Genomic DNA, 18838 nt, shown 5'->3' on the forward strand with positions numbered 1-18838 from the left:
ATGTCATAATTGGGCTAGAATCGACTACTATCATGGTCCCTATATTTTTAAGAAAATATTGGTTTGGTTTCTGTTTAGGAAAGCCTAACACAAATTTTATATCATTAAAAAAAAAGCCTTTGGATATAGAGTTTAAAATGTCTCAAGAATCTTTTTCAGTATTATATTATGTTAAATTGTGCTGATATATATAAGAGTCAAACTAGTCACTTTAATTAAAGAGAATAAACACGCAAAGTTTTGAAATTATATTCATTAAAATAGACAAAAGTCGAAAGTACAAAAATTAAAATAAATATTCTAAAAATGTAGGGGTTGGAATTGTTAAAAAATAAAATTACAAAAATATAATTTAAGAAAACAAATGTAAAATGGTATAAACTTTTTCTTTTAAGTACAATAAGTGGGGTAAGGGATCGAACCCACCGTTAGAATTAATAAAATAATTATTATAACATCATTAACCATTAACATCACATTCTACCCTACATTTCCTTTTAGTACCAACGTCCGATTTTTTAATCGAGATTTATGAAAAAAAGGTTGTTTTAATTATGTCACTGAAAATTATAAAGATTGCTATTTATTATCCAATTATGTAAATTAATAATAATAATAATAATAATAATAATAATAAAAAAATAAAAAAAGACACGTAGCTTTCAAAGGCAAACTAATATTTTATATTATTAATTTCTATGCTTGATTGGAGGGAGGCATTTCATTCATTATTGTTTCCTCTAAAGTCCCTTTTACAGGTTAACAAAATCCACTTATTTATTTCAGCTATGCCTTTTTTGGATACATGAATGTCCATCACACATGCTCTAGTACCCTAATAAACAAACGCCACAATCACCCATACAGATTTTAACGACATCTAATACAGGTAATTTGACAGTCAACATCTGAACGTGGAGTTATCAACTAGATTGAAATAGAGACAACACAAATATTCCACCTCCTCGTACTCCATCAAAATAGAGACTAATTTTCTATTGCTATTCTTATTTGGAATGAGTCTGTATTAATTTAATTAGATATTGAAACGTTAAAAAATTAATATCGTATTGGGATATTTATATAAATAGGGTAGATGATAGTTATTTTGAATGTATGTAAATATAAATAGGGTAAAATACACTTTTGATTTTGTGAGGTTTGGACTTCATTTTTATTTGGCTCACAGTTTAAAAAATACCATTTTTTGTCATTGAGGTTTAAATTTAATTTCAATTCAATCCTTAAAATTTAAAAAATGCATGTTTTTTTTTTTTAAGTTTGAATTTGGTTTTTAATTGGTTCATGAACTTGAATTTGGTTTCTAACTAGCTTTTGAGTTAAGTTGACCCAACAAAATGATGATACGATAGTTACATATACTCTGTGATATATTTTAAATCAATGAAAAATTTTATTATTCTTTATTCTCTCTTGTCCAAGTGACATTTTTCTCTCCTCCTCTCCTCCGTCCCTTCTCTTATCCTTCATTTTTGCCACTCTTCCAAACAACACCACAACTCTTCTTCTTCGTTTATCTCCAATTTAACATTTAGGTTAGAATCTAGAATGTGAATCGACAAATTTCTCAACACTCAACTAGATTCGTCAATATTTGTATTGAGTCATTTAAGAAACCTAACATTATCTAACCAACATATGTTAAATGACACATCATCGTTACATTAGGTCAACTAACACTTAACTCAACTCATGAACCAATTAGAAATCAAATTCAAATCTCACGAACCAATTAAAAATAAAATTCAAAATTTTCAACATCAAATATTGCACAGTCAAATAACTATGCTATGAGATTAGTCGAGATACGTGTAAACTCGTCGAGAGACACTCACGCACGTATAAAAAGAACAGAATGAAATTACAAACCAAAAGTATTTTAGGAATATGAATATAATTAGATTCCTTGTGTGTCTACGTCTACATGACAGGGCAGAGACAATTCAGCGTTTGGGTTAAGCGCTGAAGAAGAAGAAAACGACGTCGTTGTTATGCGAAGAATCCGAAACCAAAAATAAATAAATAAACAAAAAAGAAAAGACAAAGCCCTTTAATAAAGGATTGTAAGCAATTTGCCATTTCCGCTTCGATTGGATCAAAACTAGAGAGAGAAACAGAAACAGAAACTCGAGAGGAGAGGAGTTTTCTATGTCTCTTCGTCCTTCTATTCGTCTTCCTCGTCTTCGTCTTCGTCTACTCTCCAATAGCCCTAAATTTCTACGATGAGGAACGGTTAGGTTTCACAATTTTCCGCCTCTGTTTTCTCTCGTGTTCGTAATTTCCTTCCGCGGCCGAATTCTGATTGACGATGATGATCTATCCGGCCTTGTAGCAGCCAATCTAAGGCCGTGATGGTCTCTGTCCTTTTCCCCGGGATTTTGCGCCTTGGAGTTGTTTTTATTTAATCCTAGGGTTTCCTCCCTTTCTTTTTCTTCTTCTTTTAATTTTCTTGTTTGTGAGTTGTTGATTCTGCGGGAATTTTGCGCCATGGAGCCCCGCGTTGGAAACAAATTCAAACTCGGTCGGAAGATTGGGAGCGGATCGTTCGGAGAGATCTATCTCGGTCTGCTCTTTTCTGGAGTCGTTCTTTTCTTTTTTTTTTTTTGCGTCTTTTTTTTTTCCAATTTAATTCTCGTTTTTTTTTTCAATTTCAGGTACTAATATTCAGACCAATGAAGAAGTCGCGATTAAGCTTGTGAGTAAATTTTGTGGATTCGTCAGTTTTTGCGGCTGTCGTTGAAAATTTATTGGAATGCTTGACAATATGCCCTCAATAGTTTTTGACCTTATAATTACGTCATCTTATAACCTTTTTTTTTTCGTGTAATAGGCATGCATATGTATTTGACTAGAGTAGTTTACGCGTTAAATACATGTGAATTAGTGGTACTAAAATTTGAGACCGGACATAAATTGATACCTTAATTTCAATTGAGACCATAAAATAAATTTCTAAGCAACAGTGGCTGGAAAGTTGAGCTTTGAGGATGGTGTTAAGAGTTTGTTCTGTCAAAACCTTGACGTGGTTGTGGTAGTTCTGAAGGCGCCTGAAAGGTTTATGTAGGTTTGCTTGGTACGCATCTGTGTAGAAGGGGTCTCGACATTGAGGAGTTGGTTTCTGTTCCAATTTTCATAATGAGGTTGTGTTAATGATCAATGATCAGTAATCTGATATAGAAGGTTGATGGTTATGACAGATGTACTTTGTTAAAGCCCCTATGGATTAAAAGATGACTCACAGTATTATCTATTGTCGAACTTGTGAATGTAGAAAGTGATGGATTTATGGGTTAAAAATGATGATCAAGAATCTCATGCAATGCATGTTTCACGAATTAGATATTCATTGATTTTATTATTTTTCAGCATTTAAGTTTAGTGGATCCATGGGCTAATGATTGTTTTTCCCTGATAAGATGGGCTGATAAGTTATTATTATGGTACTCTGTTAGCTGTTGGTTAGAATTAAGCTTGGAATTAGCTGCAACTTTCCTGTTTGGTTGGACGGACTCAACCTAGTCATTCTTTGATTACTGTTCATTGCTGTTTTTATTAAATAGTCTTTACAATGACAAGCAATATTTGCATATCCTAAGATAGTTCCTCTTTCCAGGAAAATGTGAAGACGAAGCATCCACAACTGCTGTATGAATCAAAACTATATAAAATACTGCAAGGAGGAAGTAATAAACATTACTCTTAACCTTCTCTTGTTTACAAGTTGCACACCTTATCATTCATGTTTGCAAACTCTTCCCAATTTGGACAGCTGGAATTCCAAACGTGAGGTGGTTTGGTGTCGAGGGAGACTATAATGTCCTTGTGATTGATTTGTTGGGCCCTAGTCTTGAAGATTTATTTAACTTCTGCAGCAGAAAATTGTCTCTTAAGACTGTTCTAATGCTTGCAGATCAGATGGTACCATTTAATTCATTGAGTTCACCCATCCCTATGAATACTTCGTATTCTTTTTGATGAATGCACTTTGATAATTTTGCCCCATTTTAGATCAACCGGGTGGAGTTTGTCCACTCCAAGTCCTTTCTACATCGGGATATCAAACCTGATAATTTTCTTATGGGCTTAGGAAGACGTGCAAATCAGGTTTCCATTTTTTAATTTGTTATGAGATTTTGGATTCATATTCTATGTTGATTTATCCATCCAATGTTCTGTATCCATGTTGTCATAGGTCTATGCCATCGACTTTGGTTTGGCTAAAAAGTATAGAGACACTTCAACTCATCAGCACATACCTTACAGGTTAGTTGGTTTATAAATGAAAAAATGTTATTGTTAATTCAATATTGGTTTGTTTCACGTTGATTTATTTGAACTGTGTTTTATGAAGATTCCAGATGAAGTATTTATTGTTACCTTTTGGGTTGTGATATCTTGTGGCATGAATTTTGTTGTCAGGATATGAGTTATGGAGTATGGTTTTAACGTTTAACTTTAAATTTAATCCACACCCACCTAGTTCTTTCTTAATTAATCAATGCTTTCTTATAAAAAAAAATTAATTGTTAATGTTTTGTGTAACTTGTACTGGTCCGTATTAATGCTTAAGATGCTCTGACACAACACCTTGGAAGTTGAAGATGTTAATTAGCATGGCTATCCTTCATTCCAGACGTATATTCAAACATTCTATTAAAGTCTTTCTAGAGTTTTTTAGAATATATTCTTTTACAACTATCTGAGGGTAAAATGTAGGTTTACTGTTTATTTGTTTATTTTTAGTATTGAGGATTTGCTTCCATGATAAAAGTTATAGAGTTAAGATTGCAGCCGGTTTTTTTCCTTCCTTTTTTAATTGTCTGTTCTCAGTTATCATGATATTCCAAGAAAAGCAGATAAATTACTTCTAGTTCACTGTTTATCTGTTTATTTTTAGTATTGAGGATTTGCTTCCATGCAGCCTGTTTTTTTTTTTCCTTTTTTAATTGTTAGTTCTGAGATATCATGAATTCCAAGAAAAACAGATATATCTGGATTTGTTTTTTTTGGTTATATTGGAGCTCCTTTTTGGTTTAGTTAAGCTCCTCTCGCTAGGGCTGTTTTTTTGTATGCCCCTGTATTCTTTCATTTTTCTCTCAATGAAAGCTCATTACCTTTTCAACAAAGGAAAAAAAAAACTACATCTGAGTTTTCTGGCTAGGGTTTGGGGCTTTGAGTGAAAATGTAGACGAATGTTCTAAGTTTCTACTTTCAAGTTGAATGCTTAGAATACCCTTGTCTCCTGGCATTTGGCTTTTATTGGTTGATCCCAAAGTAATGATTTCCATGATTTTGGTAAATGTAACCTGCTGATGATTTGCAGAGAAAACAAGAATTTGACTGGAACAGCAAGATATGCAAGCATGAATACCCATCTCGGCATTGGTATCTATTTTCCCTTTCCCTCCATCAGCTTACTCTTTCCCCCAATAATTACACACGTAATAGAGCATACATTGAAAAGTGGAGGAAAATGAACGAATTATTTTTAGTTCTATTTCATTCAGCTTCCTTATTTTGCTTCTTGTTGTGCAGAACAAAGTCGCAGGGATGATTTAGAATCACTTGGATATGTTCTTATGTATTTTTTAAGGGGGAGGTAAATATTTTTCTGTTATCATCCAATTCTTTCATTGTGAAATGTGGAGTGATAACCTGTCATCTTTGTAGTCTTCCTTGGCAGGGACTCAAAGCAGGAACTAAGAAACAAAAGTACGAAAAGATTAGTGAAAAGAAAGTCAACACTTCTATAGAGGTAAATCCATGTCTTGGGGGTTGCCAGTGATACTTGTGTCAAATATGATGGTGAAACCCAATTGGATAATACTGACGATATATTGTTCTGCCTCAGGCCCTATGTCGTGGATACCCTACTGAATTTGCTTCATACTTCCATTATTGTCGGTCGTTAAGGTTTGATGATAAGCCAGACTATGCTTATCTTAAAAGACTCTTCCGTGACCTTTTCATTCGTGAAGGTTTGAGTTTTATAATCCGTTTGTTATTTTACAGTGTCATTGTACTGGTTTTTGAATTTAAATATAGAAGTATGTTTTTTTTCTTCAGGTTTTCAGTTTGATTATGTGTTTGATTGGACCATTTTGAAGTACCAGCAATCCCAGATAACCGCCCCACCTGCTCGTGCCATTGTACGTTTTGGGATGCATGCAACATTGATTTTTCCTTATATTCTAATATCAATTATTTATCCTAAATCCATTGTAAATTTAAACATTTAGGGTGGTGCCGGACCAAGTTCTGGAGTACCTATGGCTGTAGCGAATACTGATAGGCACCCTGGTAGTTAACTCTGTTCTTTTCTGTTTGAGCTTTTGAGTTCCTCACATTTTAATATCTTATGCCCCTGCTGGCATTTGCCAAGGACAAAGAGTCTTCTGCAGAACATCTGAAGAAATTTATGATGTTTAACCTAATTATCCAAGTATCTTGAAGGTGGTGAGGAAGGTCGGCCGCCTCCAAGTGGTTGGGTACCAACGGCAGATCCCTTGCGAAGGAGGAACTCTACTGGCCCTGGGAATTTTTTAAAACAGAAACCACCAGGCTTAAATGAACCCACTGGTGCCAAGGAACCTATAGTGAGTACTTATTGCTTGCTGGTTATTGTGCTCTTTTTTCATTTGTTAACGTGGATGTCATCTTGGCTTCATCCAGCTGCCAAATTCTAATATTTTACGTTCAAGTGGATCATCGAGACGAGCAGCAATCTCTAGCACTCAAGATGCAGCTGCCCTTGGAAGTGAATCCGATCGCCCTCCAATTCCAGATCTCAGTGCAGGAGCACTCAAAATTTCCAGTGGGCAAAACAGGATAGCAGACCAGAACCGCGCCACCTCCGCCAGAAACGTATCAAGCATCAGGAACTTTGAATCTACTCTTAGGGGCATTGAAAGCCTCCATTTTAGTCAGGATGAGAAGGTACAACATTAGCGACTAACACTGCGCTCGCTATCTATCTGCTATCCATTGTAAATAGAGTCGGGTTGCTTTGCTCTGCTTTCGTTTGTGTTTTAGGAAAGCAGCAGCAGCAACTTGGGAACCAACATTTTACCATCACAAAAATGCTAGGAAGAAAGAGGAGATTACTATGTGGCTCAATCCGCGAAGCCATTTTTAGTCGCCTTAGGTAAACGGGATACAGTTTCTCCCTTTGCCCTTCAAATTTTAATTGTTCAATACTCTGTTTGTTGTATTCCTTTTCAGTATTGGTCGCTGTTTCTTTTGATTCAAAAACTAGATGAACAATTAATTATGTAATTAGTTTGTGCTTTAAATTCTTTAGTTCTAGTAATGGGGCCACACGTAAACCTCATTGTGACTATTGGATGTTCCATTCTAGGCAACAACACATTTCTGGTGCAGTTTCTGAAATCTATATATTTTGTGTTACATTTACCATTTTTAAGTAGTAAAATTCTCATGCCGGGCCTAATTTGGTATTAAATCATTTATAGAACACGTGAAATATCTTCATTTCCTAAATCATCGAACACAAGGTTTAAATGAAAATACATTAACCCAGTACACAGATTCAGTATACAGTAATTATTTTTTATTTTACATGAACATGTATAAATAAAACTTCAGAATTCAAGTATAGTAATGTGATGGGTTATCACACGCCAGAATAAAATCCGAAGTAATTCTACACCATTATCGAATATCAATGGTCAACATGAACAGAAGCAATGGTAGCTCGCTAAACAATCAAAATTTGCCCAATAAAAGACTAGCAAAATCCTAGTGACAAAAACAAGATGAGTTTTCATAACTTGGAAAAAGGCAACAATAGAAAAAACCTCAAAAATACAATACAAAACCCCAACAGAAACAAAAAGGCCCATAATTTACCAGTATGGCAATTTGACAATCTTTATATTGCAGTGGTGCAGGGCACACCATTTCCAAGGTCAGAGATAGGTTCAAGAATATTAATTTAAGACACTAAAGTAGAGCAAAAAGAGGGGGGAAAAGCTTGAGTTGTACTTCGAAGAGTAGAGAGAAACCATGCCTCGTTGACCACAAGAATCCATTTCATTCATCACAGGAGATCAGCAACATTAGCCGGCAGCTCTTCAATTACCACATTGTAGAACTTCTGGATGTCAAATAGCATTCTTTCATCCTCAGTAGTTACGAAGTTGATCGCAACACCTTTTCTTCCAAACCGTCCACTTCGTCCAATACGATGAAGGTAATTCTCTGGTTGTGTCGGCAGATCATAGTTAATAACAAGTGATACCTGCTGGACATCTATACCACGGGCCAATAGATCGGTGGTAATGAGAACTCTAGATGAGCCTGAACGGAACTCTCGCATAATGATGTCTCGAGTGTTCTGGTCCATGTCACCATGGGTAGCAGACACTGTGTGATCACGGCCTCGCATCTTATCAGTGAGCCAATCAACTTTGCGTCGGGTATTCACAAAGATGACACTCTGGGTGATGGCCAAAGTCTCATAAAGATCACAGAGAGTCTCAAGCTTCCAGTCTTCCTTGTCAACATTGACATAAAACTGCTTGATACCTTCCAAGGTGAGCTCATCACGCTTTACCAGAATCCTCACAGGCTTGTTCATGAACTTCCTGGTGATCTCAAGGGCTTCAGGTGGCATTGTAGCAGAGAAAACACCAACCTGAATCTTGGACGGCAGCAGCTGGAAAATGTCATAAATCTGCAACCGAAATATACATGTTAGGGGAGATAGAAGATCGAAACCACAAACCTCCAAGACATGATTAGTTAAGAAGAAAGCTGATAAGTACATGTCTATGAGTTCTAGAGAAGAAATAGAAACACATTTAAGAACAATGAAGTAAAGAATTGCAACAAGTAAAAAAAAAAGTTACACGTGCACGGGAAAATAAGTGAACACACATTTCATCATCCAGCCAATACTTTATTATTTACAACAACAAAAAAAATCTTACTCCAACGAAAGTGTAACAAATACCAACCAGTAATAACAACAACAGAGAACTAGAAGCAATCTCTCATTATTTACAAAAAATAAGAAAGCAAATACTTATCTTAACCAAAAAAAAAAAACGATAAGAACTGTTCTATTAAATATTCAATCCAAATGTTTGAAATCTGCTGTTAACGTAAATTACAAACCTGAACAGGAATCCAAATACACTTGCTCCTCATAATACTTAATTATCATGGAGATAATAATGGCTAATAGCTATATTGAAAACATTAAGAACACACATGCAAGACAAAAGCTTCACGTACAAAGAATAACAAACCTGATCCTTGAATCCACGAGAAAGCATTTCATCAGCCTCATCCAACACAAACATCCGAATATAGTCAGGACGAAGTGACTGTCTACGCAACATATCAAACACACGACCAGGAGTACCAACAACAACATGGACACCAGCTTGGAGAATGCGCTGGTCCTCACGAACACTTGTCCCACCAACACATGCATGAACCTTAACACCAAGATAATCACCAAGGGCTCGCATAACCTTCTCAATCTGTTGAGCAAGTTCCCTAGTGGGTGCTAACACCAAAGCCTGACACTGCACAAGACCATAATCAAGTTGCTGCAGAATGCCAGAGCAAAAGGTTGCAGTCTTCCCTGTTCCAGACTGCGCTTGTTGGATCACATCAAGCCCTTTGCAGAAAGGAACAATTCCTCTCTGCTGGATTGCCGATGGCTTCTCGAAACCTTTACAAACAGGATCAAAATTAGAATATTTGCAAACCAGACAAAGCCAGCAAAGAGTAAATAACTTAAAAATTGAAAGTGCTTGCCCATTTGTTGACTATTAAACAGTAAAAAGCAAGAACAGTTAACAAGTATGAAGAACAAAATACTTGTGCTATAGACCAACCATAAGCATAGATGCCTCTTAGAAGGTTCTCTTGAAGGCCCATAGAATCGAAACTATCATAGACTTCATCATATGAGGTGAAGAAATCCTGTCCATCAGATGAAAGCCTACATTGACCACGCAATGAGAATAAATCAGAAGGAAACTATGATTAAACCATTACAAAAACCAGAATAAAGATAAAATATAAAAGGCTAAATAATATGCACGCATACACAGATATATATCATCTCAGAAGTCCTAAAAATAAATACAAAAAACTTACAACTCATTCATTTTTGAGTCATACTGACGAGCATCAAATTGTGATCCTTCTGGAGCCAAACCTGCCATATCTGTAAGCAAACAGCATATGAAACATGAGGTATCTTATGATAAAAAAAATGTTCTTCAGATTTGAGACACACTAAAGACATCTAAAACAAGAACCTCAACAAATCTTTAATTTCAAACACCAGTTTAAAAATAAAGCGGATTTCACGGAGTATTAACATGATCGCATATCACTAGGGCAAACAACAAACCCCGCTGGGTGACAAATTGGAAACAAATCTGGTGTCGTTGAGGGGAGAAAAGAAAAAGAAAACCCAAAAAAGAGGATGAGAAAATGTATCAGAAACCAAACTTGCACAACACCAGAAAAGGAAAGTGCAAGCATTAAAATTCTGTCTTCATTTTCGGGAGACATTATTCTAAAGTAAAGATGGCCAACTGATGTAGTCAATAAAATCTGCTGGAATCAGAAGCCACTTTGCCGCTCCCTAAACTTCATAAACAAATGATCAAGCGTTCAGAAAGCAGGGAAAGGCTTACAGAAGTAGCATCCACCGCCCTTTCTTCTGAAAGGTTCTGCTAGAATTGGAATGATATGACAAAGGGAAGAGAATATAGAATAGAACAAAGAGATGAGTGTTCATTGGAAGTTTCGCTCAAAACATTTTACAGAGAAGCTCATGTGCGAAATAGAAGCTATAGTACAAAATTTTGTAATAGAATAACCTCAGAGAAGGAAATCTCCTCCTATAATGCTTCCTCCGCATCATCGACCGCCCGGGAAGCATTAGAGGGAAGTTTCTCCAGTCCAGGCCATAAAATTACATAACGCATGGCCAAAATATCTACTAATCTCAACACACTAAAAAAAAAACGCGACAGCCACCATCTAAAACCTATTCGTCGCTCACACAAGTCACAGATTTAACAGAACACAGATACACGACATCAACGTTAAACAAAATCGATATCAGATCCAGCACAAATCGATTTTATCGATTCCAGACAGGCAAAAACACGCTCAATCTAAGCAAAACGTCACCGGAAAGATGAAAAAGTAGAAACAAAGCATACAACGTGAATCAAACGATTCAATAACAAGCAAGATGCATGGAAAGGAGTAGAGAAAAACCTGTAGATCAGTGAAAAACGAAGGATTAGAAGAAGATTGGAAAGCTTTTGGAGGTGGCGAGAGATTGAGAAACTCCTCGGATCTGCGCCGTGGAGTTGAAAAGGAGGCTGATGCTTAAGGAGTGAAGTTATAATGGGATGGCGTTAGGTTTTCTAAGGCGGCCCCTTTCTGCTCCAAATATGCGTTACGAAATTACCCTTCTACCCTTGACTGTAGTTTTTTATTACTTCTGTACCCCTGTAAAAGATCGCCTGCGTAATCATTAGTCACGTGACATACGTGTGTATGTTTTATTTTTATTATTTTTTTTTTTGCAAATAATTATTGTTTTATTTATCTCGTCATTCATTTTAGTATGTGGCGTTGGAAAATCAAACGCACGCCCTCTTGGTTATAAATATATGTCAATTATTATTAACTATGCTCGGCTTGACTTCATTTATCTCGTTATTTCTATCATCAAATCATTGTATTAAATATTTGTCGACGTGTCGATATTTTCATTAACATTTTCATGTATGTATGTGTTTGATACTGACACGAGTAATAGATTGACACGTATTACAATAAAAAGGACAAAATATAAAAAAAATATCAACAAACTTTCATGGTATTAATATTAATTATTTTTAACTTATTTAGAAAGAATGAAATTTTTATTTGTTAATTTAAAATTTTTATAATTTTTTCATAAATATCTATCGACATTAACATTTTATTGATATTTTCATTGACATCTTCTTGAAATTGAGACATCGTTATTTTCATCAACATTGACATTTAAAACTCTAGTATAAAATTAATATTGTATGCATGTGATTGACCGAGTTTAAACTTGTTCTCCAAGGCTACACATTCTAGCTTGTTGCCCAACGTCTTTGAAAAAGTGTCAAATTGATGCGTGATAGCCAAGTTTAATTTAGCTATAAATAAGGGTGAAACCTTAGAAAATATAAACCAATCAAGAAAACAATGAAATCAATTTGATTTCGTCGATTTTAAGATGATTATTAAATTATATCGTGTATATCTCAATTGGGTTAACTTTTTTCACAAGGACTCGGTCTAAATGGGAGAATCTCCTACGTCATGGATAATTTGAATTGTAAAATTGTGAGAAATTTAACTATTTAAATGATGATTTATAAACTTTTAATTGAAGATTTATTTTAAAAAAAAAACATAAAAATAATTAATTGCATATAATCCGACCCGACATTTTATGGGGAGTTTCATGAAGATGAATAATGAAATAGGAGCTGGGACGGGGACGGGAAGTCATCCCCTTCCCCAATAACACCTATCATCAACATAAGGCTTTGCTCATCTGTAATACCATCTACTCTCTCTTTTAAGGTGGAAGGTTTTTGTCCCCACACCTCTATGCTATTCTACTTAAAAAGAAAAAAAAATCCCACATATGTAAAACATATATCATATGCTTCATATAATTCAAATGAATTTTAAATGTTAAACACTCTGATAATTTGTAAAATCTAAAAATTTATATTATTATTTAAACTGATGAATTTAATAGAATTAGAATTAAAAAAAACTTATTAAATATGTGTTGTTTTGTACCAATTTAAAGCGGAAGGTATGAGAAAAAAAAATTTATATATCAAGACATGAGTAAAATCATGGTGGCCACTTACCTAAAATTTAATATCATGCGTGTTATTTTGGCAACTAAATGTAGGAGGGTTAAACACTTATCCTATGAGATTAATCGAGACTCGACCGGACACTCGCGGATATACAAAATATATATAGTGATACATGAGCAACTTTAAAGGTAATTGTTTTTTATATATAGCGATACAGGAGTAATTTTAAAGATAATTATTTTAATTGGTTAAAAATTTGAGTTAGACTTTATATATTATTTCTATAGGATAAACTAGTTCAATATTATTATTAATATGGGTTGCTCGAGACTCAAACCCAGAACTAGTTGAACGGAGTAGATAAATTACTTGTTAAAAAAATAAGTAAGAAAAATCTCTCCTTGAACCGTGCTTGCATTTTCTATTGCACACGACTTTACCTACCTATACATCTAAAACGTTGTACCAATATATAAGAGTGTAGTTTTTAAAATTTTAATATATATTTTAAACATTGGAACATCCCTTGGAAATGAAAAACTTTTTGAAATAAAAAAGATAAAAGAGTAATTATTTTTATTAGACATTAACCTACGAGCTATAATGAATTATAAATTAAAAAAATAGTTTTCTTTAATTTTTTTCTAGTTGAACGAGTAAAATAAATGTCTTATCCACAATGTTCAAATTCAATACAATAAAGAAATTCAATTCTCGTATCCCCAAATTGTTAAATCAATTTTTCAGTCGCACTTATCATATTTTACAAGCAGATTTGTATAGCGCTGCGTACTATATTATGACTTGTAGCATTTTCCAAATCGTCGTCAAATTATGTTCAGTATTTTTGTTTTGTTTACTTTTTGTATTATCTAATATTTACATTCGAGTTTATATAATATCTCACTTTTTTAGGTCAACCAAATCGACTTTAGACATGATGATAAATATTTTATTTACTTTATTTATGTTACAACATTTCACCAAAAAAAAAAAAATCGGTTTTAAATGCAGCTAATAATAGTTGTTCCAACGCACATCTCCTCTGTATTTTCTTTTTGTTTTTTAATATCCTTATAGAAAAAAAAAATTTTTTAAAAAAAAAACAGAAACTTGTAGAAAATGGAGCAAATATGAGTTTAATCTCCTCTGAAAGAAAACCGCCAGAGTGAAACTGAATAACCTCTGCTTAGGGAACTAGGGTTTGTTGTAACTTTGTCTAACTGAACTCCAGTAGAATTTGGACTAAATTGAAACTAAGCTCAATAAGTTGAAACTTTTAAAACCGCAGGGAACGAACCAAATTTAGGCCCGGGGCGGGGGACGTAGATGCGTTAAGAAAGCGGAAAATTCCATTGGATTGAAGAATTTACATTCGGGTTCCAAGAAAACAAAGGATTGGCCATTAAACTTACAAGCGATCTAAGCCAAGAGAATAATCTCCCCACGAGAACCTGGAACATTACACAAGTAGAAAGAGAAGTTGTTTAATAAGTTCCAAAGAGCCAGAACTTCAAGAGGAACCAGCACTTCACTTACATTGTTCGTACACATCCTTTATCATCTGTAGCATTGAATCCGTATCTTCAGCCATCTTCGCGACTCTCTCTGCCTCCTTGACAGCTTCAGCTGCTAAGAAAGATTTGTTCTCTGCATCCGCAACTTTGTAGGCAGCAGCTCTCGCCGCATCTTCCACTGTCTCTCCTGATGGCATCAAACCTCCCATATATTGCGGTATCCGTGGCCTGACATCTTTTTGTTTGGGTGTAGGAGTTTTGACTGCCAATGAGTTGTCTTTTCTTACCTTATAGCAATTTTGAACCTGTAATGTGGCATAGAGAAAACCATGGAACCCAATCCATGAAAAGTTGAAACAGATATTTGAAGTCCTATAAACGAAGGAGAATATTGCAAAAAAACAATCCATTAACGAATGTATACATCAGTCTACAGCAAAATGTCAATAAAATTTATTCTCTATACAATGAAGGAAATATACTTTTTTTTTTTTTTTGATAATCTGGTTCCCTACAACCAGGCCCGAACCCAGACGAAGGAAATAGATATTGCATCAACGATATCATTCTTTTCTCAATAATGTATTGTACAACATCTTAATTTTTCCCATAAGCATGCATCAGTTTTTTTTTTGGTTTTGGTTTTCCCAAGAGAAGCATGTATAAGAGTCAAACTACATAACTTAGATAAACCATAGAAAATATCAGAAGACAAGTAAATTCTCTATCAGAACTGATTCAACAAGAAAATAAAAAGATCATTCACCTTTTCGAGCTTTCCTTGTGAAACAAGTCTCCTCAACCTTGAGCTCAATAGCCTTCTAAAGTTTTGTGGCACCTCATGCCTTTGCTGCGTGACATGGAATAAACAGTTGTCATGTAATAGGAACATTCGTGTTAATTGATAGTGAATAGTTCGAGAAGCAGTAAGAAAGCAACAAGAAGCAGCTCCATATCTCACAAATGTAAAATGGAACTATGCAAGTGGTAGGTTGGAATAAGCGTCATGTTGGGTGATCTCCATGCAGATTATTCTCACAAATGAGGATACTGCTTATCACTCCTTTAAAATAAAATTTAAAAACAAAAGGAAAAACAAAAAAAGAAGGAAGACGAAGAAACTTCCACCTTACCTCGATAAAGTTAACTATTGTACCTATGTCACATCCATTTGAATCTTTTATGGTTGAAAGGGCTTCAAAAATCATTGCATTGTACCTGGTCAACAGGATAATAACATAAGAGCATCTCCTTATAACATAATTTTCTTTTATTATTTTTTATTATTTTCAAGTGGTGGCGGTTGGGGAGGGGGGTAACATATTCTATGATGAATATTTCATGGTGCTTATTATAAGTAATGGAAAGAATAAAGAAAAAAAGTTTATTTATTTATTATTTTTTATATATCCGTGAGTGTCCGGGCTAATTTGCGCACACCTCGACTGATCTCACGGGACAACCACCCGATCCTACTACATTTGGTTGCCAAGGTAACTCGTAGGATATCAAATCCTAAGTAGGTGACCATCAATGGTTTGAACCTATTCCCTCTAAGCCCTTTGGTATTTATATTGGCTCTTATTGATCACTAGGCTACACCATGATAGGTTAAGAAAAAAAGGTATTCTTAGATAAGGGAAATTTTATCTACCAATAACTTCATAGAACGATTAACCTAGTGGACAAAATTTAGGAATCATGGAGTAAATTATACCCAGAAAGACATATATACTCTTTATGCAGGGAGAATTTTTTAAACATCATAGAATGATTGAATATGGGAAAGAAAAAACAACATTCCGTGGACCCAATTATATTTTATAATAGAGCAAACAAAATGAAGTACTATAATACTTTGTTGACAAATACGATACTTTAAGACTAATATGATTTTTTTCTTTCATTTTTTCCACATTTTATCAGATGTCCCCGAAGGGTCTAATGAAGGTTTGGTTTCTTAAGTAAAAGAAAAAAAAAGGTTAATACGACTTGGGGAATTATTTCATTTGCATCTAAAAATATTTCATCAGATATTCCATTTCTATCAACTTCGTTTGTGGGATGGTCTTGAGATAGGTGGGGGTGGAGCGGTTGGGGGAGCTTATATGATATTATGTTGAAAGACTGAGTTTATAAACACTGTCCCCTTGCCCCCTCCCCTCACGCACTCCCAGAAAATAATAATAACAGTACTATACAGATGACTTTTATGCTGCAAATGTAAAATACCTAAACGGTTAGATATACAGACCTTGGGGCATTTTTTCCATCCTGTGCATTCGTGTTTGGTGGTTCTTCCCCTGCAGTATCAGCAGATGCATTCAACCTAGCAGGAACAGAGTTTTGGTTGTTAGAAAGTGAAGCGGCGACGATAGCTTTTGCTTTAGGAGCCCTAGACTTCTCTTTCGAGCCTTGTGAAGCAGTGCTGACACTCAAATTACGCCATTTGTCCTGCGTACACAAGCAACACAAAAAAGATAAATAGTTGCATATATTAGTACTAGTAGTTAGGCAGTCGTGTTAGCACATAGTCTCTTGGAAGGGACATGCTATTTGGGGTAGACTATATTTTAAAGTGAGCAAAAATAACAGATATTTAATCAAGGAATTCATTATAGACCCAACTTTGAGGTGAATATAACCATATCACCACTGGTTTCCAGTAACGCTGGAACATAAATGATATCAAAGGTGCATCTAGGAACAGCTTCTCAAAGAAGAACTTATCAGCTCATCCAAAACCTCAGTTACTCGCGTGGGTCCACTAGAATAGCGTTATTCAGACATAACTTTAAGTTTTAAGGTAATTAATGGCCATTGCCATGAATCTCTTCTCAACCCCATAACCAGAACTCTTCCATTGAAGCAAGCTAAATAAACGCGCCATCGTATTAATAATAATTAATTTTTAAATACCTAATAAAATTCTTTCTTCCTCTTGTAATTCCACTTTGAGCCCAATCCTTCTCACATTTTTCAGTTGATGATCAATAGCAAAACTTCAGGCGAGACAAAAAGTAAAATTTTGTCCAGAAATTAACCTACAAAATAATTGGAGAGTATTGGGGAAGATTTGTGATTGTTTGAAGAATTTAGAACAGACCCAATTACTTCCATCTTAAATCACTCAAACAAGTGAGTTAAACTATACGAATTTCGAGTTAGCGAAACCAATATCATTTGAACTCTAAACAAAGACAAAGTAAAACGAAGCTTCAAAACTTTTCCCACAATATTTCAATATCGCCTCGAGCTCATGATTAAAACCCTAAAAAACAAGAAAACCTGGGAAAACAAATGCCAAGGAACACCAGGGAAGGGAATTGAAAATAGTAGATAGTTGAACGGGACCTTTAGGTCAATGTTGGAGCGGTGAGTAAGGAAGGGAGCGAATTCAGGATCTTTGAGAATATTTTTCCACTTGCCGGGGCCGTGCTTCGCTACACCGGCCAAGAGTGCTTCTTCCTCCTCCGACGTCCACTTCTGCTTCTGGTTTCCCATTCGAATCCGTCGTCTCTGTGTTATCTGAAGATCACTCTGTGAAGCAGAGTTTTCCGGCGCCAAGAGGAACAAGAAGATCAGCTGTTTGCTCGCTCCCGCTGCAAATCTTCGGCCTCTTTTTGTTTTTCGATTTCTCGTTCGTTTCTTTTTGTCATGTTCTTCGATTTTTCATTACAAGGGCCGGCCCAAATTATGAACCCTAAAATGGGCCACTAGATTACTAATAGAATGCGGTCAACTTTTTCCTTAGAAGGGTCAATTTTTCATATAGTCATATCTAAAACAATTAATTACTATCTTTTCTCCTTTCGACTCATGAGTGTATGGTCCACTCGCATGCAACTTTAACTATTTTCACATTATAAGAATTTGATCGTGTTATATTTTTCATTAATTATCAAATATAACTCGTAGGGTATTGAATTATAGATAAGTAGTCAATCTACTATTTAAATTTATTTATTCTATATAATGTATATTTAACTTTTATTGACTATTACATCAACTTAAAATAAGTTGTTTTTTTCAACAGAAATATGATAGCTCCTCCAGGTTGACAAGTTGGTGCATAAACAGGAGGTTGTTCTTATGGGGTAAATTTTAAAAACATAATGTAAAATAGGAAATTACGAAAATATAATATTTCTTTAACTAATTTCGAAAATATTGTTGTTTTGAAATCATTCACAAACTTGTGAAGCATGATAAAAATTGTGTCTTTATAATGTGATTTATATAAATATTAAATAATTTTTTTATTTGGTATAAGTTGTCATCGATGATTTATTGATCTAAATATGTTAGGATAATTTAAGAGAGAATTGATTATGATGTTTGAGATAATAGTTTGAAAAGGGAAAATTACTTTTAAATCACGTTCTAAAAATAATAAGAGTACCCAAAAAAAATAATATA

General features: G+C 34.6%; 3 protein-coding genes across 3 annotated transcripts; 1 reads left to right on the plus strand and 2 right to left on the minus strand.

Moving 5' to 3' along the window:
- Window positions 1-2090: 2090 nt before the first annotated feature.
- On the plus strand, window positions 2091-7437 carry LOC111020317 (casein kinase 1-like protein 2). The gene is made up of 14 exons (XM_088128231.1): window positions 2091-2584; window positions 2676-2716; window positions 3635-3704; window positions 3791-3939; window positions 4030-4125; window positions 4214-4284; window positions 5345-5406; window positions 5557-5620; window positions 5692-5776; window positions 5873-5999; window positions 6088-6170; window positions 6261-6321; window positions 6475-6617; window positions 6694-7437. The coding sequence occupies exons 1-14, from the start codon at window positions 2509-2511 to the stop codon at window positions 6967-6969; spliced, it is 1404 nt and encodes a 467-aa protein (XP_087984357.1). The 5' UTR covers window positions 2091-2508; the 3' UTR covers window positions 6970-7437.
- Window positions 7438-7783: 346 nt separating this feature from the next.
- On the minus strand, window positions 7784-11454 carry LOC111020318 (eukaryotic initiation factor 4A-8). Its single transcript, XM_022296959.2, has 5 exons — window positions 11296-11454; window positions 10156-10225; window positions 9891-9997; window positions 9294-9724; window positions 7784-8716 (listed from the first exon to the last, which is right to left on the minus strand). Exons 2-5 carry the CDS (start codon window positions 10221-10223, stop codon window positions 8081-8083), a joined length of 1242 nt encoding a protein of 413 aa, XP_022152651.1. The 5' UTR covers window positions 10224-10225; window positions 11296-11454; the 3' UTR covers window positions 7784-8080.
- Window positions 11455-14236: 2782 nt separating this feature from the next.
- Window positions 14237-18080, minus strand: LOC111020276 (telomere repeat-binding factor 4). The gene is made up of 6 exons (XM_022296892.2): window positions 17774-18080; window positions 16674-16873; window positions 15553-15637; window positions 15186-15269; window positions 14442-14724; window positions 14237-14356 (listed from the first exon to the last, which is right to left on the minus strand). The coding sequence occupies exons 1-6, from the start codon at window positions 17921-17923 to the stop codon at window positions 14325-14327; spliced, it is 834 nt and encodes a 277-aa protein (XP_022152584.2). The 5' UTR covers window positions 17924-18080; the 3' UTR covers window positions 14237-14324.
- Between the last annotated feature and the right edge of the window lie 758 nt (window positions 18081-18838).

The sequence above is a fragment of the Momordica charantia genome (assembly GCF_013281855.1).
Source record: "Momordica charantia cultivar OHB3-1 chromosome 8 unlocalized genomic scaffold, Mcharantia_2.0 BLBB01000008.1, whole genome shotgun sequence".
In the NCBI taxonomy this organism is placed as follows: Eukaryota; Viridiplantae; Streptophyta; class Magnoliopsida; order Cucurbitales; family Cucurbitaceae; genus Momordica; species Momordica charantia.